Source organism: Nyctereutes procyonoides, unplaced genomic scaffold (genome assembly GCF_905146905.1).
Source record: "Nyctereutes procyonoides isolate TBG_1078 unplaced genomic scaffold, NYPRO_anot_genome, whole genome shotgun sequence".
Lineage (NCBI taxonomy): Eukaryota > Metazoa > Chordata > Mammalia > Carnivora > Canidae > Nyctereutes > Nyctereutes procyonoides.
In genome coordinates this window covers 73,530,081-73,555,553 of record NW_026575052.1, presented here as the reverse complement: position 1 = coordinate 73,555,553, position 25,473 = coordinate 73,530,081, and the positions used below count along the sequence as shown (strand labels likewise).

Here is a 25,473-nt window from a genome sequence, read left to right as displayed (position 1 = left end):
CATATTGTGGAATAAGGTTTTTTTTTTTCATCCTTGGGTTATTTTTCACATTATTCTGGGTGGTGACAGTGGTAATAGTGGCGATAGATCAAGAGCAGGGGCAGCTATGTTTGAAGTTATGGTAGCTATTCTTTGTTCATAGTAGCTGTAGCAACTGTACTACTTACAGTAACAGCAATAATAATTTATTTTAATGTCACAATCATAGAAGAATCAAGAATTATAATTATAGTTTTTACATATTCACAGATTCTTCCCTATTTTTACTTACTTCCTTGGGAACAATGTGAGAGTTCATCTTTGAAATTTCAGAAATTATAATTCTGAAAAACTTTTTCCTGATGAAAGGAAGCAGCAGTTAAGGAGTTAAGAATTAGGTATCTGAAATCATTAGTGGTCCTGCATTTTGCAATTCTGTCTTCCTGGGAATTGCTGCTGCTTTTCTTAGTCTTGCCTTGGAAAATTAATTCTATATTGATTCACAGTTATCATACTGCCATGAATTGCTGCCCCCCCCCATTCTTCTTTAAATCAAATGAAATTTCTTCTGTTAGTACATGGAGAATAGATAAATAACTATCCAGAGCCACGGTCCCTCACAGAACATTCTCAGAGTATAATTTAATCTTTTCCTTACAGGATTTTTGTAGCCACCTTAATGGTGAAATTATAAAGGCATGCTGATGAAAGAAGAAAAATAAATCGTAGGTCCTGAAAAGTAGTTATTCTTCATCTTGATAATTTTAAGGATGTAATAATTGGCTTTGAACATTGATGGTGATTCTGAAAATTTACAGGGAAATAAAATAAAAACAGTGACTTTATCACCCTATCTTACCATCTTTTAGTACACCTGAGCTATGTGAAATTGCAAATGTACAAAATTCTGCTCCAAGATATAGGGAATTTATCTTAAAAGATATTACTTGCCATTTGAGAAACAAGATATAATCAATGATTAAAATACATGGTAAAGATTTCACTAGTTAAAAAATATACTTTTAAAGGTGAATAGGTAAAATTCAATTATGCCCTTGATGAAAAATGAAAAGCAAATCAAGGGAAAGAAGACACTGCTAAAAAAAGAAAGAAATTCATTTCAAAGTAAATAACTGCAGATTTAAATTTCTAATAACTTACCTAGAAATTATAACTGAAAATCTGAAATTATAAGACCACAATACACCAATAAAAGCTTTATTCAGACCATAAAGTAAGGTCACAGAAGCTTTACCACAATTTTGTGGTTTTTAAAAATCATGCTTCTTTTATTCATTAATTCTTATGAAAATAGAAAAATGATCTATAGTAGTCCTAGGTGTTTAGTAAGCCTGTGATTGCCTAAACATTACATTACAATTGCATTATCACAAATAATTTGTTTTGGGTTTTATTTTATAGTATTAAGTGTGTGTGTGCCTGTGTGTGTGCCTGTTTACATATACGTTCTTAATTTTGCATTTTTTTAAAGAATTTATTTATTTATTCATGAGAGTCACACACACACACACACACACAGAGAGAGAGACAGAGGCAGAGACACAGGCAGAGGAAGAACCAGGCCCCATGCAGGAAGCCCAACGTGGGACTGGATCCCAGGCCTCCAGGTTCAGGCCCTGGGCTGAAGGCGGTGCTAAACCGCTGAGCCACCCGGGCTGCCCTAATTTTGCATTTCTTAGATTAATATTAAAATTAGTTATCATTCTCTGAGCTGACTCTCCTTTTAGAAAGCTAAAGACTTTGGAGGCAAGAAGCCAGGGCGGGATTAACAATTTTGTATGGATAATCCACAAAATAAATAAAGCCAGTGTAGCTAATTGGAAGTGAATAGGGTTGTAACATAGGAACTATTGAAAGTTAATTCAATATGAAGTTCTTTATAGTTAATTCTCTCTCGTTATCCAACCACTAGAATAGGCTGCAATTGATAACGCTCTAAACAGAGAGGCATTTGTGCATTATCAATGTTTTGCCATTTTATCTGCAACATGTAACATTTTTCTTCTTGATAGAATGCTACTTTTATTAAAACTCAGAAATGTACAAGCTTTTCCCATGGGTGTTTAACATTCTTTCAATTTTGAAAGTAAAGTCCAGAACATTTTCTGCATTTTAGTGTTAAAGGTATCCATGTGCGGATTCTAAAATGACCCAAACTGAGATTACAGTTTGGGAAATGCAATTAAACTTCATGAAAATGCAATTAAACGTCATGAAGATGCATTCATTTGTAAAAAGGACTTGCATATTCAGCAAGTGTTAAAATAACAAGAGATTAATAATGGCAGATTGAATATTTGAATTACTTACCATACTCTAGTAGGGTTTTTAGCCTAATAATCTCTTCCAGAAAATAGCCACTTTTCCCACAATTAAAATTGTACACATTCTAGATTTCTGATTTACCAGTCTGTGAGGTACTACAGAATTATGAGACTTTTGTTGCTTAATCCAGACCTGACTATTGTTGATTGGACATTAAGACATTAATTATGTTCCTTTTTGTAGCTACTATATATTTATTTTCAAAATGTGACTACAATTAAGTTGGAGGTATTATAATTAAAATTTTATCTGGGATTTTCCTTAACGTATTTCCTGTTTTTGCAATGACAGGTTTCATATACACCGGAGAAGTTGTACATCGAATGCTAACAGCCACACAGTACATAGCACCTTTAATGGCAAATTTTGATCCCAGTGTATCCAGAAATTCAACAGTCAGATATTTTGATAATGGTATGTATTGGTTAGCCTATTCCTTACTGAATGTGTAATTTTAAACATTGATCATCAGATTCATATTAATATTTTGTAACCTTTTTTGGTAAACTGGATTATAAAATGCTTAATGCAAATACCTTGTGATGACAAATATTACACTGTAACTATAATATGTATATTGAAATATATGGTCAAAAGTCACTCGTTTATTCATCCACTCATTTGTTCATTGAAAAATTGTTTATTAACACCTGGTAGGCATTATAATAAATGAGTTGCTGTTAACGACATCGCAAACAAAGCTGATACATTTATTTGATGCTATTTGCAGTAAGTCATTAGTGTTAAAAATATTTAAAAAGGACAATTTGTTATCTTCAAATAGAGGTAAGAGGCATAATACACTGATATTAAATTTCTAAAACTTATGAACCATATAAACCATAGGATAAATACACCTTTTAAAAAAATTATGTAGTGGATGATTAAAATGCACTTACAAAAATCAAGTTCTTTGACTTTAAAATAGGAAATAGAGCCTACCAAGGTTTATCGAGTATACTGACAACAGTATATCCCTGTTATGTCTTTTGGGGACATATAAGATAGAGAAAACCTGGGCTATATGACGAAATGCTATTCAAATCTAAGTAAAATTTTAAGGTTCTGAAGATAAATGTATTTTCATGTCTGTACCTTATGAAAGTCTGTAACTTTGGTAGAGAAAATAGGCAAAGAAAAGTTTGTTTTGAAAAAATAAAGAGAAAAATTTCTGTACTCTATAATACAGAAGTAGTATTTATTTGCCCAAATGACATTTCATCTTTTAAAATAATGGAACTATTTGGTGTGAACAGTTATTTCTACTCTTACCTCAAAGACCAAGAAAGAAATTCAGTAGTGGGTGGTATAGATGTATAGATTTAATAGTCACAGTAGCATTGGGGAAATGTGATCATTTTGCTAAAAGTAATCTTTCGACCAGTGTGATGAAGCCCTTATACAGGTCACAATAGCAAATGAAATAGGAAGCTAAACATAGTTAGATATACACTCAGAGAAACACATTCCAAACAACATGAATGACACTAGAGTATGTTCCAGTATTAAATAACTGCAAATGTTAGCCATAGTAAGTACCCTTTCCTATTATTTTAAGAACTATTATACTCTATCCTCCTTAAAAAAATTAATGAGATGCTAATGCCAAGGATGTATGAATAGATTGTAAGGGTACTTGAGACAGAACTACAGCCAGAAACTTCCCTGAAGCTTATTCCCATAACCTTCCTGACAATCACTTTGGTAAATAGGAAACGATGTGATGAAAGTTGATTCTTTTCTGAGTGCTGTCACTTACTAGGTGATGTTGGAGACAAACACTCATGGGCACAGGATTCTGATGACAGAGATTTCATAATATTAGCATCAAAATCATAAAGCATAATAAATAAGTCTCTTGTCTCTCCCTCCATATACTCTCTCGTATACCACATTCCTAGGTAGCTCTTAACATTTGAATGTTACTTTAATATGAATGACTTTTTTAAATTGATGTATGCTACTCCAACTGGACACTAAATTCACTGAACACAAGGACTATGACTATGAGAAATCATTTTATCTTCAGTACCTGACAGAGGAACTCAATCACAGTAGGTCTTCCATAATTATTCAGTGAATGAATAGATTTTTAATAAATTTTTAAATATTAAATATGTAGGGTAGTTTTTAATTCTGAAAACTGTAAAAATACTCAGGATTTAATGTATTTTACTTTATTGAATAAATATTTCTGTGTAATGACTAATGGGAGTATTGAGTTCCCACTATATGACAGTAAAAACTGTAGTTTATTGTTTTTATTTAATTAAGTGGATGAAACACTTTTGAAATTTTATAAGGCTACTCACAAAGTCCTTTTACACAGTACCAACTTATGGAAATATTTCCAACTTTGATTAGTTAGTATCATTGAAAGAATGCTTAAGGACAGGAAATTCAAAATTTTAGGAAAGCAAAATTTCTCTAAAAGAGACAGCAGCAGTTCATAAAACTGCTTCCAGTATATTTCTATAAATATTAAGATATTAGATTTTAAAAATGAGGTGATGCTTCCAGATGTTATAGGCAGCCTAGATGATCAGTGAAATCTAAGTGAGCCACAGAAAACTAGTAAAGCCATGAAAACTAGTAAAGTCATAAAAAATTCGTAGAAAAATAATTTGATGATTTATAAATAGCTAATTAGAAAGTATAAATCTTGCTAATGATCAGAAGTCTGGGCATAGAATCAGAAAGTTTGGAATTGACAGTGACCTAAAGTGGCACCAGTTCATCCTACTTGCCTGTTTTTATTTTGGAAATGAAAACCGGCATCCATTACTGATCAGATAACTTGATTGTGGTTCAATAAACACCACAGGGATGCTCAGTTCCAACTGCTTAGTTCCAATAAGCACATAGTATGGTGTAGGAACGCATATGATATATGAGCTTAAATAACAACTTCATCTTTGAGATAAAGAACAGAGTCACTAGATTTTGTGCTGACAGTGAAAGAAAGGGTGTAGAGTTGTCAGTCATACAAGGTAATAATTTGACATATGTATACATTGCAACAGGATTCCCACTGTGAAGTTAATTAACGCATTCATCATTTCACATATTTACCTTTTTTTTTTCCTGGCTAGAACATTTGTTTTACTCTCTGAAAATTTCAGGATTAGAAGCTATAGTTACCATGTTATATATTGGAGCTTCGGACCTTATTTGTAGTGTAAATTAAAATTTGTGCGCTTTCACCAACCTCTTCCTATTTTCTTCATCCCCTCGGTCCTGGGAACCAATACTCTAAAATCTATTTGTATGAGACCAACTGTGTTTTGTTTTAAGTTCCACTTATAAGTGATGCTATGCAGTTTTTCTTTTTCTCTGTTTGGCTTATTTCACTTAGCATAAAGCTCCCCAGATTCATTTATGTTATCACAGAGGCACAATTTCACTCTTTTTAAGGCTGAATGATATTCCTCTGTGTGTGCTGTGTGTGTGTGTGTGTGTGTGTGTGTGTGTGTGATCTATTCATCTGTAGATAAACAATTAGGTTGTTTCCATATTTGGCTAGTACGTGTAATGCTGCAGTGAACAAGAAAGTACAGAGATCTCTTTGAGAATTGATTTTGTTTCCTTCAGTATATACCCTGTGGTGGGATTCTTAGATCCTACTGTAGTTCTATTTCTAGTTTCTTGAGGAACCTCCATACTGTCCTCCATAGTGACCATGCGGATTTACATTTCCAGCACACTACATGGTTTTCCTGTTCTCCACATCCTCTCTAGCATTTATTATCTCTTCTCTTTTGGACAACAGACAGCATAACAGGTGTGAGGGGATATCTCATTGTGCTTTTGATTTGTATTCCCTTCATGACTGGTGTTGTTGAGCACCTTCTCACATACCTGTTGGCCATTTCTTTATCATCTTTAGAAAAGTAGCTGCTTAGGTCCTTTGCCCATTTTTTCTTTGTTTACTACTTACTTATATCAGCTCGTTGTATATTTTGAATATTAACATGTTATTGGATATGTGGTCTGCAAATACTTTTTTTCCCATTCCATAGGCTGCCTTTTCATTTTGTTGGTTTCCTTTGTTGTACATACTTTTTGTTTGACATAGTCCAACATGTTATTTTTGCTCTTGTTGCCTTACTTTTGGTGTCAAATAAAAAAAAATAATTACTGATACATACCAAGGAACTTAACCTCTGTTTTTTTTTTTCTAGGAGTTTCGTGGTTGCAGGTCTTACAATCAAGTTTTAAATCCATTTTGAGTTTATTTTTGTGTATAGTGATTTAGGGATTCAGTTTCACTTTTTTGCATGTGGCTATCCCCTTTTCCCAATGCAACTTATTGAAGACACTATACTTTCCCCATTGTTATATTCTTGGCTTCTTTATTTAAAATTAATTGCCCACTTAAAAACAGGTTTATTTCTGGGCTACCATGTTCTGTTGATCTAGGTGTCTTGTTATGCCAATACCATACTGTCATGATTACTAAAGTTTTGAAATCAGGAAGTGTGATGGTATCAGTTTTGTTTTTCTTTTTCAAAATTGCTTAGCTATTTGGAATCTTTCAGGTTTCCATACAAATTTTAGGATTCTGTTTTATATAGATGAAAAAGAGTTCTTAGAATTTTTGTAAGGATTCCATTGAATCTGTAGATTGCTTTGGATGATATGACATTTTAACAATATTAATTCTTCCAGTCAATGAATATGGAATATTTTTACAGTATTTGTGTCTCCTCAATTTCTATCATCAATATCTTGTAGTTTTCAACATACAGATCTTTCATATTCTTGTTTAATTTATTCCTAAATATTTTATTGTTTTTGAACCCATTGTAAGCAGCATTCTTTTCTTAATTTCTCTTACTGATGGTTCTTTGTTAGTCTGTAGAAAATCAACTGATTTTTGTATATTGATTTTGTATCTTGCAACTTACTGAATTTGCTTATTATTTCTAATAGTTTTTTGGCGCAGTTTTAAGGGTTTTCTGTATATGATTTCATGTCATCTGCAAACAGAGACAATTTTACCTCTTTTTTTCCACTTTGGATTTCTTTTATTTCTTTTTCTTGACTAATTTCTGTGGCTAGTACTTCCAATACAATGTCGGATAAAAATAGTGAGAGTGGGCATCCTTGTCTTTTTCCTTTTCTCAGGGGAAAATCTTTCCACTTTTCACTCTTAAGAATAATGTTAGCAGGGATGCCTGGGTGGCTCAGTGGTTGAGCGTCTGCCTTCTGCTCAGTATGTGATCCTGGAGTCCCAGGATCGAGTCCCACATTGGGCTCCCTGCATGGAGCCTGCTTCTCCTCTGCCTGTGTCTCTGCCTCTCTCTCTCTCTCTCTGTGTGTGTGTGTGTCTCTCATGAATGAATGAATGAATGAATGAATGAATGAATAAATAAATAAAATCTTTAAAAAAGAAAAAGAATAATGTTAGCTACAGGCTTGTCATACACGGACTTTGTTATGTTAAGACACATTCTATATATAATTTGTTAAGCATTCTGTTCATGAAAGGGTATAGAATTTTGTTACATGCTCTTTCTGCATCTATTTGGATAATTATATAATTTTATCCTTCATTTTATTACTGTGTTGTATCACATTGCTTGTTATGTGTATGTTGAATTATCTTTGCAACCTGGGAATAAATCCAGCTTGATTATAGTATATAATCCTTTTAATGTACTGTTGAATTTGGTTTGCTAATACTTTGTTGAGGACTTTTGGATCTATGTTCATCAGGGATATTTTTCTGTAAGTTTCTTTTCTTGTAATGTCCTCATCTGCTTTGGTATCAATACTGACCTTGTGAAATAAATTTAGAAGTGTTTTCCCTTCTACTTTTTGGAAGAATTTAAAAAGGATTGCTACTAATTCATTTTTTAAATGTTTGCTAGAACTCCCCAGTGAGGCCATCTAATCCTGGACTTCTTTTTTTCCTAATTACTAATTCAATCTCCTTACTAGTAATTGGTCTGTTCAGGTTTTCTATTTCATCATGATTCGGTCTTGATTAGTGGTATGTTTCTAGGAATTTATATATTTCTTATAAGTTGTCTAATTTGTTGGCATATAATTGTTCACAGTAGTTTCTGATAATCCCTAGTACTTCTGTGCTATCAGTAGTCATGTCTCCTTTTTCATTTCTGATTTTGAGTGCTTTTTTCTTAATCTAGTTAAAATTTCATCAATTTTTATATTAAAAAAGCAGTTCTTTATTTCATTGATCTTTTCTATTTTCTTTTTTGTCTCCATTTCATTTATTACTGCTGTGATCTTTGTTATTTCTTTCTGCTAACTTTGGGCTCAGTTTGCTCTTCTTTTCTCTAGTTCCTTAAGGTGTAAAGTTAGGTTGTTTTTTTTTTTTGAGATCTTTTTTTCTTAGTAAAAGCATTTATGACTATACATTTTCCTCTTAGAATTGCTTTTGCTGCATCCCATAAATTTTGATATGATGTGTTTCCATTTTCATTTGTCTCAAGATATTTTTGGAATTCTCTTTTGATTTCTTCTTTGCTCATTGATTATTCAGGAAAATCTTTTTTAATCTCCACATATTTGTGAATTTTCATTTTCCTTCTGCTTTTAACTTCTAGTTTCATATCACTTTGGTCAAAAATGTGCATGACATAATTTTAATTTTTGTACATTTGTTACAACTTGTACTGTGCACAAACATATGATCTGTCCTGGAGAATGTCCCATGTGCACTGAGTAGAATGCATATTCTGCTAGTATTGTATGACATATTCTGTGTATTTCTGTTAGATCTATCTAGTCTAACAGGTAGCTTAATCCCAATGTTTCCATATTCATTTTCTGACCGGATGATCTGTCCATTGTTGAAAATGGGATATGAAGTTCCCTACTGTTACTGCATTGCTGTTTATTTCTGCCTTCACATCTGTTAATATTTGCTTTATATATTTTGCTTTTCTAATGGGTGCATAAATTTTTATAATTGTTATATCCTCTTGATGAATTGACCCATTTACCATTACATAATAACCTAGTTTGTCTCTTGTTACAGGTTTTAGCTTAAAGTCTATAATGTCTGATATAATTCTGTCTACCTCTGCTTTCTTTTGGTTTCCATTTGCATGGAATATGGTCTTCCATAATTTGACTTTCAGTCTACGTGTGTCCTTAAAACTAAAGTGTGTCCTCTTATAACCAGCATATAAAACAGTCTTTTTTATTATCTTTATCTCTTCACCCACTCTGTGTCTTTTTTTTTCACTCTATGATTTTGATTGGAGAATTTAAATCCATCTACATTTAAAGTAACTATAAATTGGTATGGATTTACAGTTGTTATTCTAGTAGTTGTTTTCTGGCTATTTTGTATTTCCTTTTTTCCTTTCTTCTCTTGCTCTTTTCCTCTGTGACTTGATCATTTTCTGTAGCTGTATGCTTAAATGCTTAGATTCCTTCTACTTTATCTTTTTGTATTTACTGTGGTTTTTTGTTTTGTGGTTACCATGAACCTTATATAAAACATGTTTATATCTATTTTTAAGCCAACAACTAACTCAAACTCATATGTAAGCTCCCTATTTTTATACCACATTCTATGTTTTTGATGTCCCAATTTATAGCTTTTTATATCGTGTATCCATTAACAAATTATTATAGTTATTTTTATACTTTTCTCTTTTAACCTTTATACATGAGTTATAAGTGATTTACCCATCGCCATTACAATATTAGAGTATTCTAAATTTAACTATAGTCACCCCCAGTGACTTTTATATTTTCATATAATTCCTATTCATATAATTCCAAAATCCATACAGTTCCTATTCCTATAATTCATATTACTTATTCATTTCCTTTCATTTCAGCTTAAAGAACTGCCTTTAATATTTTTTTATAAGACTGGGCTGGTGGTGATGAATTCCTTTAGTTTTTGCTTGTGTGAAAAACTTCATTTCTCTGCCAATTCTGGAGGACAGCTGTTTTTGGTAGAGTATTCTTGGTTGGCTATTTTTTCCTCTCTATCAAAACTTTGTTTTTTTTTTTTAAATTTTTACTTATTTATGATAGTCACAGAGAGAGAGAGAGAGAGAGAGAGAGAGAGAGAGAGGCAGAGACACAGGCAGAGGGAGAAGCAGGCTCCATGCACCGGAAGCCCGATGTGGGATTCGATCCCGGGTCTCCAGGATTGCGCCGGGCCAAAGGCAGGCGCCAAACCACTGCGCCACCCAGGGATCCCGTCTATCAAAACTTTGAATATCTCATCCTATTCACTCTGGCCTTCAAGGTTTCTGCTGAAAAATCTTCTCATTGTCTTATGGGGGTTCCTTTGTAAGTAGTAAGTTGCTTTTATCTTGCTGCTTTTTTTTTAATTTAAAGATTTTATTTATTTATTCGAGAGAGAGAGAGAGAGAGAGAGAGAGAGAGAGAGAGAGGCAGAGACACAGGCAGAGGGAGAAGCAGGCTCCATGCAGGGAGCCTGATGCAAGACTCGATCCCAGGTCTCCAGGATCACACCTGGGCTGAAGGCAACACTAAACTGCTGAGCCACCCAGGCTGCCCTCTCTTGCTGGTTTTAAGATTATTTATTTGTTTTCAACTTGTTATGGTTTAATTAAAGTGTCATCAAGGTTAGTCTCCTTTTAATTCATCTTATGTGGTATTTTGTGGCTTCCTGGATCTGAATGTCTGAATGTTTTCTAGGTTAGGGAAGTTTTTAGCCATTATTCCTTTGATCAAGCTTCCCCCCCCCTTCTTTCTCTCTTTCTCCCCCTCCTTTCTCTCTTCCCTATTTCTCCTTGCTCTCTTCTCCTTCTTCTTGCTCCTAGGATTCCTATGATATGAACAACAGTCCACTTAATGGTGTCCCATACATTCGTTAATCTGTCTTCACCCTTTTTTCTTTTCCCTTTTGCTTGGATGAATTCCACTGCCCTGTCTTCAGTGCATTGCTCTTTTCTTCTACTTGATCTAGTCTGTTGTTCAGCCACTGTATTAAAATTTTCAGGTTAGCTATTGTATTCTTCATCTCTTTAATTTGTATGTAGTACTTTTTAATGTTTTCTATTTCTTTGTTGAAATTCTCACTTTGTTCATGTATTGCTCTTATAACCTCAATAAGCATCTTTATGACTGCCATTTTAAACTCATTTAGGTAGGGATCCCTGGGTGGTGCAGTGGTTTGGCACCTGCCTTTGGCCCAGGGCATGATCCTGGAGACCCGGGATCGAATCCCACATCGGGCTCCTGGTGCATGGAGCCTGCTTCTCCCTCTGCCTGTGTCTCTGCCCCCCCCCTCTCTGTATGACTATCATAAATAAAGAAAAAAATTAAACTCATTTAGGTAAATTAATTTACAGCTATTTCATTAAGACTGGTTTCTGGACATTATCTTGTTATTTTTTAACATATTTCTGTTTCCTTTTTTTCATTTTTCTTGACTCTGCTAGTTTCTGCACATTAGATAAAATAGCCACCTCCTCCAGTCTTGACACAAACTATATCAGTCAGCCTAGCCCAAGCTCCTAGTCATCTCTCAAATCTCTGTGATTGTCCTTGACACTGTTTTTGCTCCTAGTTGTTCCCAGAAGTTGAGAGTGTACCAGGACGCATCAGTATTTCAAAGGGAATGATCATAGTCAGCACCTACATGTAGGTTTATCTGGAGCCAGACCCTCAGGCAGCAGCTAAGAAAATATACAGTCAAGTGCTTCTGTGGAGAAACTGGGAAATAGGCATTTTTGCCTGGTCTCTCTGCACTACTGCCATGAAGGGGCGCTCCTTCACCCATATAGAAACTGTTTATTTCTTATAATTCTCTATCATAAATACAAGCCTCACTGACTATCAGAGCAAAGTGATTTGGCTGCCTAAACCTTGGATGGCAGCTGTAAAAGTGGGGATACTAGCTGTGTGTACAGGCTTTTTTCAAGGTAGATACTGGCAACGTGGTTTTATTTTTGGGGTTAGCCAGAGGGAGATGATGTGGGAGGGGTCATTGTCTCTTGAGCTCTGGGAAGGATAACAGTCAGCAACTAAATGAACTAATTAGAAACCAGACCCTCATGAAAAGTATGTAGTTACTCCCCTTCCAAAGAAAGATTAGGAAATAGGCATTTTTGCCTGCTCACTCTCTACTGAGCCCTGAGGGCATAGCCATGGCAAGTATCATGGGCATACCTGTTGCTTCCTTGTCTGCTACAGGCCTGAGGGACTTGTAAATGCAAATCCAGTTGTCTATAAGAACCAGGTAATCTGGGGGCCTTTCTCTCAGGTGGCAGCAACAAAGGCTAAGCGCTAGAAGTGTGCAAGCTCCTTTCCAGAAGGATATTGGTGACCTGTTTTTATTGTCAAAGTGAACAAAAGGAAGAAGGTGGGGGAATGCCCTCTGGCTCTTTTGGGCTCCAGAGAGGGTCATAGCACCTAGATGCATGCAGTTTCAATGTGAATATTTTCTCAGTTGGCCAAATTATAGCAGTTACTTGGCTAGTTTTTAGATTTCTCTCAGAGGAAATTACTTTGTATGTAGCTCTGTGTGTACATTGGGTGTGTCCATGGGAGGAGGAGGGAAAATCTGAAGCCTCCTATGTCACCATCTTAGTCAAAAGTTATCACCGTTATGTTGAATTCAAAAATACAGTGAAGCCAGTATCCTGTTTCACAGCAATTATCAGGTACAAGGATTATTTCATGAGCAGTCAGATGGAAGAAGTGCAGAGGCCAAGACATGTGGGAAGAGGTGTGGAGTTTGCATGACCTTCCTGGGCACACTGCTCCCAGCAACTCCACATCTTCACTAACCCAGAACTCTCTGTCGTACAGTCTTGGCTCTTTTTTCCTTTTTTAATCAGGTGTTTACTGACCTGGGAGATGTTTATCTCTTAGTTCTCTGAATTTCATTTTCTGTACAACATTTTTCATTTCTGTAAAACATTTTTCACAGAATGTAAACATGATTTTTTTAAACAACCAAAAAATCCAATACTTAGAGCTAAGCAAAAGTCTTAGCTGCTCCATTTTTTTCTTTCAGGAAAAACAAAAAAGAATATAAACAATGTCATTTAAAACAAAATTCTCATTGGTGGCTATTAAACAGTTTCAGTTCACATTATATATTAATAGTTTTATAGTTAATTCTGGCAGATTAACTCATCAGAATACGATACAGAGCACTGAAGATTCATTCATCCCAATGTACTTCAAGGAGGCTTCAGAAATCTTTGCTTGGGGTCCTTTAAACTGCCTTGCAGCCTCCTTGAAGCGATACAACAAAGACAGAAATGAAGGCACCAGAGAAGAAAATTCCCATTAGTGTTGAAAAATTTTTTTGAGCATGGAAGGGTATAATTCCACGTATTGAAGAAACATTTTCAGGTCATTTATAAGTGATTCTATCTTTCCTAAATGTGTTCGTTTCTTTCGTAGCATTTGTCAAATGTATTTGAAGTTCATTCAATCCACTTGGGCTGCGTTTTGAAAGTGGCTCATAGAAATTTAAACAGACAGTACCCATTAACATTAATGGACTTCCTAAGGCAAAATTCCCTCATACTAGGCTCAATATTAACCTCAGTATGAGATTAGATTTTACTAAGTATTTAGTGAATACTCAATTGTTTAAAAATGTCTCAAATACTATTTCAATAACAGAATTCCAATTAACCATATAAAATCCAAGTGGCACAACTGCTAGATTTGAAGACTATATCCATAGTTTTGTGAAATCTCTAACCAGAATTGTTGAATATATTTTTAACAATGCATTTCTTCTGTTTCAATGGGGTTTATAGGCACAGCACTTGTTGTCCAGTGGGACCACGTACATCTCCAGGATAATTACAACCTGGGAAGCTTCACATTCCAGGCAACCCTCCTCATGGATGGACGTATCATCTTTGGATACAAAGAAGTAAGTAATGTATTAATGATTTCCTTTCCCCTTGATCTTGACCTCTGTCTTTTTCTCCAAGTGTCAAAAAGGGACATTCTACAATCATGAACCTTAAATCATTTTCTCATGTCTTGGTTTCTTTTACTTTATACAAAAAATGTTTTTAATCTACTAGGAAGCACTGATTGTTAATCCTTTAGGTTTTGTTTTGTATTCTGCTATCACTGGCATTCTGACTGATGAATTCATAAGATTATTGGACAACTATATCGTGATGGTATTATCTAAGAAATGTCCCTAAGAAAAAATATTTCCAACTTGGAAGGATTTCTCTTCTACATCTGATTATTTATATTTACTTTTTGTTTTTGCCTTGTCAATTTCCGTGACATATTTTGACTCTAATTAAAAAAGTATTAGTGTATGAGAAAACATGTGTGACAAAAAAAAAAAAAGAAAGAAAGAAAAATAAAAGAAAACGTGTGGCTCAGTGACCCAATACCTAAAGCAAATCAGGAACCACAATCCCTTTGGCCAATGTTTATTTCAATGTGATAGGCAAAATTTTTTTTAAAATATTTTATTTATTTATTCATGAGAGACACAGAGAGAGGCAGTGACATAGGCAGAAGGAGAAGCAGGCTTCCCAGAGGGAGCCTGGTGTGGGACTTGATCCCAGGTCCCCAGGATCACAGGCTGAACTAAAGGCAGATGCTCAACCACTGGGTGCCCCTTGATAGGCAAAATTAATTAGTGTTATAGGTGGCAGAAAAAGTAATGGAATTTAAACTTATGGTTTGTTTCATTTTACCAAATTCACAAAGAATGGAAATTTACTAAATTATAGCCTTAAATTTACAGAATGTCTAAATTAGAATAATAACATGTTTAGTTTAAAAACTCTATTGACAATATAATAACAGCCTATTAGACAACCTGAACTTTTGAGGAAGAAAAGAAATATAAGAATAAAATTCCAAGAATGGTAGATGTGATATTTTAGGCAGTCAATTGGTATGAAAGAAATTTTGACAATGTGCATTACTAACCCATGGGTTAATGAGTATTTATAATAAAACAGACTCAGTATCTCATTTGAAGGGTTATTTTTGGTTAGCAAATGAATCCCTGACTATTAAAAGGATGTTGACAATTTAAAATGATTCACTTTGGTCAAGTCTTTTGAAATACATCTTTTCTATATAATGAGGGATAGTTAGTTATATTTCAATTAACTATGTCAGCTTTTGGAAATCTTACAATCATTTTAAATATTTCCACTCCTTTGAAGAATTCTTCCATGTGGAATTACTCACTTACTTGGGGCAAAAATATAAATAGAATATAATATAGAATCTGGTCTGCTTGGTGCTTCTTTATCCAGAGCTATGTTTTGATATCATAGCCCATCATATTCTTATGTCACCTTACTTGGCAGCTGGGGGAATATAGTTCAAAGGGACTCATTCATTTCTAGTTTTCATAACAGTCCAGTATAATCCTGGGGCTGCAAAGTCATTATAGAATGTTAGTTTTCAGCTATTTTAACCAGCAATGGTGAAGTTTCTGGAGAGAAGTAGAGTCAGTAAGTCTAGAGTCTTAAATCTCACTAACTGTAGGCTATTTCAAAACAGAAGTTTGTGTTTTTATTGTGGTCTCTCTAGTCTTATTATCAAAGTCATCATCTTTATTTATACTGTTCTCAATGGATGTCTCACATTGCAGAATAGCAGTTCATTTTTCTTATTCCTCCTTTGTAGTGGTTTGGTATTTTAAAAAATGTCTTTATTTTAATTGAAAAGAAAGTTTCCACTATGGTTTTCCTGTCTTGTCATGGGGAATATTATGCTGATAGACAATTCTAACACTTTCTTTATATTCCCAGACTATTATCTATTGAGCATTAGTCCTTCTGAACTCAGAGTTCTAAAGAAGTCATTACTGTATTATTTTCCTTATTGTTCTTTCTCTGTTCTGGTTAGAAAGCAGTTTTTGTAATTTCATACTCTATCTTAATTTTTTCCCAATGATTGTCATGCGTTTTATTTTTCTGATGCAGATTCCTATTTGTAAAATTTGACACAATAAGAGTTCCCTGGCATTTAAGGAGAAAGCTAGATGCTTCTGAAATTTCTAGAAAAACATTTATGGTCACAATAGCATTAAAAAGTTAGTTTGCATAATGTATTATCCTTGGCAAACCGCTTTCATATACAGTATAGTTTTCAATTCTTCAGCGATATCCTATATTCTTAATATTCATAAAGGCACTGGCACATGAAGGTATTTAATAACTGTATATGGCTTAATTATGGAATTAGATCATACAAAATTATCTTTATAGCTAAGCAGACTGTGTCAGAAAGGTTAAATGACATGCTTGAGGTCATGGAGCTAGTTAAGGACAAATCGAGGACTAAAGGCTCTAATTTGGTGATTCCAAGATACCTCAACATTATTTTTTTCTTTCTTGTTAGAGTTGTGTATAACAATTCACAACCCTATTTCTCATTTTTTAGAATAAATATTGGTTAATGTTTGGTGTTTAATAATCTTTTTATCTAACTCTAATATACTACACAATTATAATCTCATAAAATTCAAAGTATTCCTGGTTAAGTTATAGAGCTAGCAAAATCATAAGGACATAATAAAGAGTGTGATTTTGTTTTCCTGCCCAGGTTAAATTTACAGAACCAATATTATAGATAGGGAACTAAGTACAATTCTTCCTGTGCCAAGTTGCTTCTAACTGGCTAATGACAGCTTTGTTTTATTTTATTTTATGTGAGTGAGAAGAAAAAAATCCGCAGTATACAGAAACTACCAATAGAGCACTTGGTTAAATTGTAGAATAAAAGTAGTAATACATTGAATAAACTTATTGACACAGATTTCATATTTACTTCCCTCAAGTGATTTATTCCAGTAGATAATTATGTTTCTTTTAGTAACTCTTAATGTGTCAAACTGCTCATCCCCTCAGATACCTTCAAGTCCATCACGTGCCTCATATAGTCAGTTCTCCAACAGCATAATTTTTTGCAGTGTAAACCAGATCAATAATGGTCAATAAACTAGAACATACATTTGCACTTATAACAATCTTGCTTGTAACAAGATTGAGATAGGAAAGTACTACTGCTGTTTAAAATAAGAATAAATACAGATTTGTTTGTGTCATTCAGTGTTCCTTCACCAAAGTCCCAGTTTTCTTCTAACCATACTGGTGAGAGGAACAGTGGAGGCACGGATTCCTCTAAATAAATAAGTTCTTTCTCCTGAGGTTGTAGCTTTGTATTCTTGAACCAAAGGTTTAAAATTCCATTTTAGCTATGGTTTCCTATTGTTACACAGCTATTTCTCTCAGTTCACTTCAAAGTTACAGTTTACTTAGGATGAAGTGAAAGCACAAAAAGCATATTTTTTTTCTTAATTTTCTGTCAGATTACCCACCGCTTGCTTTAATGTATTTTCCAATTTCACAGTATCCATTTGTGTCCTGGGCATAAGTTTATAGATTTAATTACCTGATAAAATTAACCATCTTGCCATCTATTTCCTAACTATATTAATAACCGTTCTTTTAAAGTTTATAGCTGATAAGTAATATCTAGGTTTCCTGTGGTTCTGTTTGTATCATCTGTCTTTTTCTTTTCCTCTAGATTTTCATTCATTGGTCACGTGTGTTTGCATGCCAGATAATTTTTGATCAAATGTTGGGCATTATTTACAAGTTACTAAAAAGATACTTTGAGGCTATAGTTGATATTTCCTTCCTCCAGTGAGGGTTTACTTTTTCTGTTTGGCAGGTAGGATGGAACAGGTTACTTTAATTCTGTGAGGGCTAAGCTCATTCAAAGTTGAGCATCAGTCCTTATAAAAACTGGTGTATTACTGGTTAGCATTTACTCTTAGAAAGTAGTCTTTCATGAATCTCCACCCAAGCCCAGATTTTACTATAGGGGCTGTTGCCTTAATGGCCCTGAACTCCTGTTTCACCTCAGCTCCATGAGACTGTCTGAAGTTCTGCTCAGTTTCTTAGTCTCTAAATCTTGCCTGTAAATTGCCAAATGCCTTGACAGGAAAGTGGTATTGCATTTACTTCTGTGATTTCCTTTCTCTGGAATCTTGGCTTTTCAAATCTTTGCTCTTTGATAGTGCCTGCTGCCTTCAACAGGTGCTTTCCATATGTTCTTTATCTTTCCTGCTTGATCTCAGTAGGAGAATTGGTCTTTTACAAGTTTGTCTGCCATAACCAGAAATCCCTTCACTTTTAATAACCATTTGGTACAATCTAGCATTTATTGAGCTCTTCATATATGCCATGCAGTTACCTAAGTGCTTAAAATTTATCTCATAATTCTCACCAAAAAGAAAAGAGGTAGTTGCTTTTATCATTCATAGGGAGAGAACCTGAAACACCCAGAAAGGTTCAGTAACTTTCCCAAAATTATTAAACAAAGATTTATCCAAGGGAGTATAACTCCGGTGACTATAGGTCTAATAATCACTGTACCATACTGCCTCCCTCCAAACTTCTTCTTTTTAAAGATTTTATTTATTTATTCATGAGAGACATACAGAGAAATGGAGAGACATAGGCAAAGGGAGAAGCGGGCTCTATGCAGGAAGCCTGATGTGGGATTCCCATCTCAGGACCGTGGGATCACAACTCAAGCCAAAGGCAGACTCTCAATTACTGAGGCACCCAGGTGCCCCCCAAACTTCTTTTTCAAGAAATAACTAAACTTGGAGCACCTGGATGGTACATTCAGGTATATTAAGCATCTGACTCAGTTTTGGCTCAGGTCGTGATCTCAGAATCCTGATCTCAGGGTTATGATATTGAGCCCCCTGTTGAACCCTGTGTCAGGCATAGTGCTCAGCATGGAGTCTGCTTAATTTTTTCTCTACCTCTTCCTCCTCTACCTGCCCCTCATTGTCTCTCTCTTATGCATGCTCAATGTCTCTCAAATAAATAAATAAATAAATAAATAAATAAATAAATAAATAAATTTTAAAAAGAAAGAAAAAAAGAGAAAAGAAAAGAAAAGAAAAGAAAAGAAAAGAAAAGAAAAGAAAAGAAAAGAAAAGAAAAGAAAAGAAAAGAAAAGACTTAACTGCTTCACTCCATTATTCTGGAAAGTCTTTCCTGGCTAGTCATTATTATACTGTAACTCTACCCCCTTGAGAGCACAGGTAAGAGTGATTAGCCTTTCCATATCATTTATCTTATTTATTTTATTAATCTTTTAAAAAATGGAAAGAGGCTGTACACAGGTAAAAATAAATAAATAAAAAATATGCACCCTTCTTTAGACAATGGAATTTGGAAAATCACTTTCCCATTTCCTATTCTGTTAATATCCAGCTGTGACCTAGAACCCATATTCTTTTTATTATTTTTAGTTACTATAGAATAATGATGCTTGTTTGCTCGATTACAGTAGATAGAGACCTAAAATTTGGGACCATGCATAATGTTACAAGGAACATACAATGAAATGTCACAGATTTCATTCCAAAACATTAGGGATTTGAAATCAGGTTTCTTACAATCCTGATGCTGTCTTTCCTAGTATACCAATAATTTATTGGATTATTTCTCCTAATATATGTTGCATTTATTGTTACTTCAGATACAAAGTAGGGAGGATGTGATTCTTTTTGTTTCTCTTGCTAATTTGGTTATTTTCTTTTAACCAGCTCATGAGAGGGACAGTCAGGTCATCAATTTCAGACAATGCAATTTAATAAGTCATGTAATCCTTCTGTAGGTCAGCAGGGGGAAATCACAGAGAATGTATACCCTACCTGGGAGTCAGCCTATTCCATCCATTTTTTTTGGTTGAATACCTTATCATCTCCTTCAGCAAATTTTAGAGGAGGTCGGTATAGACGAACCTTATTGTTTATTAAGTAAAATCACTTTCTGATTTATTTTACCATTTAAGTATTTAAACTTGGGCAGCCCCAGTTGCTCAGAGGTTTAGCGCCGCCTTCAGCCCAGGGTGTGATCCTGGAGACCCGGGATCGAGTCCCATGTAGGGCTCCCTGCATGGAGCTTGCTTCTCCCTCTGCCTGTGTCTCTGCCTCTCTCCCTCTCTCTCTGGGTCTCTCATGAATAAATAAATAAATCTTTAAAAAAAAGTATTTAAACTTAGTATACCTTAGTGTGACATCCACTGTTTCTTTTTTTTTTATTTTTTTTAATTTATGATAGTCACACACACACACACACACAGAGAGAGAGGCTGAGACATAGGCAGAGGGAGAAGAGGCTCCATGCACCGGGAGCCCGACGTGGGATTCGATCCCGGGTCTCCAGGATCGCGCCCTGGGCCAAAGGCAGGCGCCAAACCGCTGCGCCACCCGGCGATCCCACATCCACTGTTTCTATGTAAGAATGCATAGTTAATAAATCACCATTGCCAATTTGGTGTAGGTTTAAATGGCACCCTTAATGCATTTTTAAAAATTCTTTTAAGACTATTTCTCTTATTTAAACTGTAATGATTCTTCATTCATGATTCATCATCATGTAATGATTCTTCATCAAGTATTGAAAGGTGAACACTTGCTGAGCTTGTGGAATTTATGGAAAAAATAATTCAAGAGAATAAGAGAAAGCCAAGAAGAACTGAGCAATGAACCATTTGCCATTGATACGAAGTTATTTGCCTTTATGGCTGTTGCTCGGTGTGTGAGAATGTTGAACGTGTGTTTATATAATATATATGCATCCAAAAACCTTTATAGTTGTGCCAGTAGAATTACATATATACATAAATAATACATGTATATGTGAAATATATACCTATACATTATATATTTTTATTCAAATAAAATTTATTTCATAAATTTATGATACAAGGTTGAGAGAACCCTGATGACATAAAAGGCTAATTATAAACTCTCAAGAAATCATTCTAAAAAAGCTGTAGACACTAATGATTTTACATTATAGTTTCTTTATTTTAAATACATGAAATATAAAATTGTGTCTGCATGCCTTTATTTAGGATCTAATTCATTTGCATTTGTGGATGTATTTTATTTTTTTAGTTATGTCACATATAAAAGCTCCTGATGTTTTCATTTCTTTTTACTTTCCACAGTTTAAGAAAATGACAAATTGAACCGTTTTCCCTTTATAATGTTCTAATAACAAATGCCATGGGTAGAAAGAAAAAAAGAGAAAAAAAGAAGAAAGAAAGAGAGCAAAGAAAGAAAGAAAGAAAGAAAGAAAGAAAGAAAGAAAGAAAGAGAAAGAGCTACTTAGAATAAATAATTTCAGAAACAGAAACTTGGGAGCACCTGGGTGGCTCAGTTGGTTAAGTGCCCAACTCCTGATTTCAGCTCAGGTCATGATCTCAGAGTCCTGGGATTGAGCTGGGCTCCATGCTCACTGTGGAGTCTGCTTGAGGGCTCTCTCTCCCTCTGCCCCTCCCCCCACTTATTTACTTAAAGTAAATCTTTAAAAGAAAGAAAGAGAGAAAGAGAGAGAGAGGGAGAAGCTTGTTCTAATGCTGGCTCTGTCCCTAGCTGTTATGTTGTCTTGGCAATGTATTTGACTTTATGGGTACACTTTCTCCTTGAAACCCTTCTTCCCTCTCACCCCTAAGATGTCATTGGTAGGTTGCTCTTGCCCGAATCAGGCCACATCCCATTTCCCTGTTCTGATGTTCCGTGACCAAAGAGCTCTTTTGTCTTTTCCTGAGGTGAAAGGCCTGTGCATTCTTCATGTCTTTCCAAGCCCAAGGAGTTTCTGAATCTCCTCTCTTTTCCCCTTATGTTTTTATTCTCAGACCATGTGTGGGCAAGCTCCCTCATCTAGCTGTAGACCCAGATAAAGTTCCCACCATAGTTTTACTGTCTTGAGCTGAGTTCTCCAGACAGACATCAGCCTCATTATTTTATATGAAGCTCCAACTCTAGTTGTTAATTCAGTGGGGGGAAATCTTTAAATTAGAAGTCATACTGGTGTGTGTGTGTGTGTGTGTGTGTGTGTGTGTGTGTGTGTTTGTAGAATGGATATGTTGCCAACATTTAGATATCAGAGGGTTTTATTTATTTTTAAAGATTTTATTTATTTATTCGTGAGAGACACAGAGAGAGGGAGAAAGAGAGAGAGAGAGAGAGAGAGAGAGAGAGAGAGAGGAAGAGACACAGGCCGAGGGAGCAGCAAACTCCATGCAGGGAGCCTGATGCAGGACTTGATCCCAGGACTCCAGGATCACACCCTGGGCCGAAGACAGGCACTAAACCGCTGAGCCACCCAGGGATCCCCCAGAGGGTTTTAAATAAAAATACAGATTTGCATTGCCCCTTGAGAAATCAGAAACCTTTGATCACTTGATCTACATTTCTACATAGCAACAGTTGGCTGGGAAGCGTACTCAGGGTATATCCCCTCCAATTTCTCCCACAGCAATTTCTTCTTTCTTACCTCAGGCTAGCATTGGTTTATGTAGAGATCAAGTTTGAAAACGCTCTTTTAATATAGAGGCTGTCCTTACTTATCAACTTTATGTTGTTATCTGCTTCCAGATTTTCTATAATGTGTGATTATTGGAGATGGGGATGGAGGGATGTTAAGAACATACCTTTGGCTTATGGCTTTACCTCCTTCTTTGCTTTCATACCATCAAGTGCTCAATATCTGGCATATGAAATAAAGTTCAGTAACTGTACGCTAAAAAGAGATTACAATAATTGTGCAAAATGTTAGCAATATTCAGGAAAGCAAATGGATTTTTATATTGTCAAATTTAATTGAAAGCCTTTCTGTTGGAATGCAGTTTTCAGAGAATTAAGCACTAATACTGAAGACTTTATGTGTTGCTTTGATAGTAATAAAGGAAAGCATGACTCCTTATAATTGGATGCCCTACTGAGTAACACAGAAGCCAGATCCAACATTTAAAGATGATGAGGTAGGAAGTTGAAGGTTGAATGCGGGTGAAAATGGATAAAATAGTAAGCTTTGGGTTTTCTTAAATGTCTATATATTAACCTACTTGACATTATGTTGCTGATTAACAAGTGAACAAAAGTGAGTTTAGAGTAATTCTTCTCCAGTGATAGGCATGTGATTCATACTTTGGAACACACACTACACAATCAAGCCCTTGCTGAGATGCTGTGTCGCCTATTAGGTAGATAGCTAGGTCCATAATGGAAACAAATGAATGTTTTGGCGAGGTTTGCAGTGCAGAAGAGAGAGGAAAATAAAGTTCCATTACCTCTAACTCAAGCAGCATGCTGTTATCTCCCTGTTTTAGAGACAGACGTAAAACTTCACGTTTTATGTGTTGTGTTGGGCCCCTGAGTCCTGGAGAATGACACCACAGCATGCAAGAGAGAGCAGCTTTTGTCTCTGAATCTTCCCCCAAAGACCAGTGTGCTGTGCCCTACCTTGGCCCTTCCTTAATATTTTTTCCTGCCTTAATTTCGCCTGTTTATTGCAACTCCTTTCTGCATCTGTACTTCATTTGCTTCACCATATCACTTACAGAAAAACTTATACCTACTTAATAATAAATTTATCTGTGTCCTGTAAAATGGAATGAAAATTAAAACACCTAATAATGGGGCACCTGGGTGGTGACTCAGTCAGTGACTTGATCATGGGATCAAGTACCATGTTGGGCTCCCTGCTCTGTGGGAGTCTGCTTCTCCGTCCCCCTCTGCCCTCCCCCACCCTCATTCGTGCTGTCTCCATCTCTCTCTCAAATAAATAAATAAAATCTTTAAAGAAAAATTAATAAATAAAAATAAAACATCTAAAAAATAATTTATAAATGCCTGTGTAAGCTGAAATGGAAGCATATTTTAGCTGGCACTAATGTTCCTTTTCTATAACTATCCTTTGGAATGAATGTAATTGTAAAACTCATTTTCAGAAATTTATGATTCAATACAAATCATATAGAGGCCCAATGAAAATTTAGCCTTGCTTCAATCATAAAAAGGCAACTATTATAGGCACTTGAAAATAATGAAGCTACGTTTCTTTCTTTAAAAAAAAAAAAGCCTCTATGTTTTAGAATTGGTACTGCTTCAGAATGGCTTCCTGAAAATGCCAGGAACTAACTTAGGAAATATTTTGAGAATGTGAATTTGTAGAAAGGATAAAAAAATATAGATTCCCATAAAGCTAAGTGTTTAGAGCTTTCATGCTTGGACATCATCATTGACCGTAGCTTCTCTGATGTGAGTACTTCATATCCTTGTGCGTAGAGAGTCTTCTGTGGAATAGATAATTGTGGCAATATGGCACAGACCTTTTCTTGTGCCAATTTTGTATGATATTGGCTATAATTCTAGATAGTTTTTTTATACACAGGCACGCACACCCACCCACACACAAATGTTTGGTTGCTATTAGTCAAAGTAATTCAAGTTAAATGTGGCTTTTAATGGTACTCCTGATTCATCTTAATGGTCTCTAATTCAATCTTGACATGGAACCCTGAAGACTGGTCTGACTTGCTCACAGAGAGCTTACACAGCCCAGTTTGTTGGCTGCAGTAAGTGAGAGGATGAATGATCCTTTCAGAGAATAGCTCCATGTCTTTGATGTCTTGAAATAAAAAGATTATAGTCCAAGAAAGCAAGGTAAAAAGGATGTGACAATATCAGGTGGAAAGAGACAGACTCTTTCTGAAAGAAATCTGTGAGAAAGCCTGGAATTGTTCATGTTTTCCTCATTAATGTCTTACAATATTAAGCATTTAACTCAACTGCCAAAAATAGTATTTTCAAAACCAGATACAGAATTGTTTCATAAAAGGCTTGGGTACCTTCTAGGAAAATGTAGGAGATTAACATCTTCTTGCACATTTTCATTTTAATATTTAATCTGGATAAAAGACCATAGTTTTAGAAAATCTGTGCTTGTATTTATGAACTCTATAAAATTTTAAAAGCATTTGACACCAGGAGCATTGCCATAAAATCATCCTTTTCCAAATATTCCACTATTCATCTTGTCCATCTCTGGACATTTTAGTGCTCTTCTTTGGTGTTGCCCAGATGGCCCTCTGCACAAGCAGATAACGCCTTTCCTATGGCCTGCAATGTGAAAGCACCCCTGCAGGTGTACAACACAGTGACCTTGATGAAAAGTTCAACTCCATTCATTCTATTCAGACCAAGGCTGTGGTGATATCATTGACACTCCTCTTTCTCCCACTCTCCTCAAATCCACAGCACGTCTTGATAGCAGTGCCTTCCCATTTCATCTGGAATCCATCTTTCCAACACTTCCACCTCCTGCATGTATCACTCTAATGCAGTCC

General features: G+C 35.1%; 1 protein-coding gene across 2 annotated transcripts in view; it reads left to right on the top strand.

Moving 5' to 3' along the window:
• The window catches only part of PLXDC2 (plexin domain containing 2), a 455,308-nt gene that overhangs the window by 304,341 nt on the left and 125,494 nt on the right, over nucleotides 1–25,473 (top strand). For both annotated transcript variants that reach the window (XM_055331385.1, XM_055331384.1), the window contains exons 5-6: nucleotides 2,617–2,739; nucleotides 14,067–14,185. In XM_055331385.1, the coding sequence (XP_055187360.1) occupies nucleotides 2,617–2,739; nucleotides 14,067–14,185 (242 nt within the window). The remainder of the gene's footprint in view (nucleotides 1–2,616; nucleotides 2,740–14,066; nucleotides 14,186–25,473) is intronic.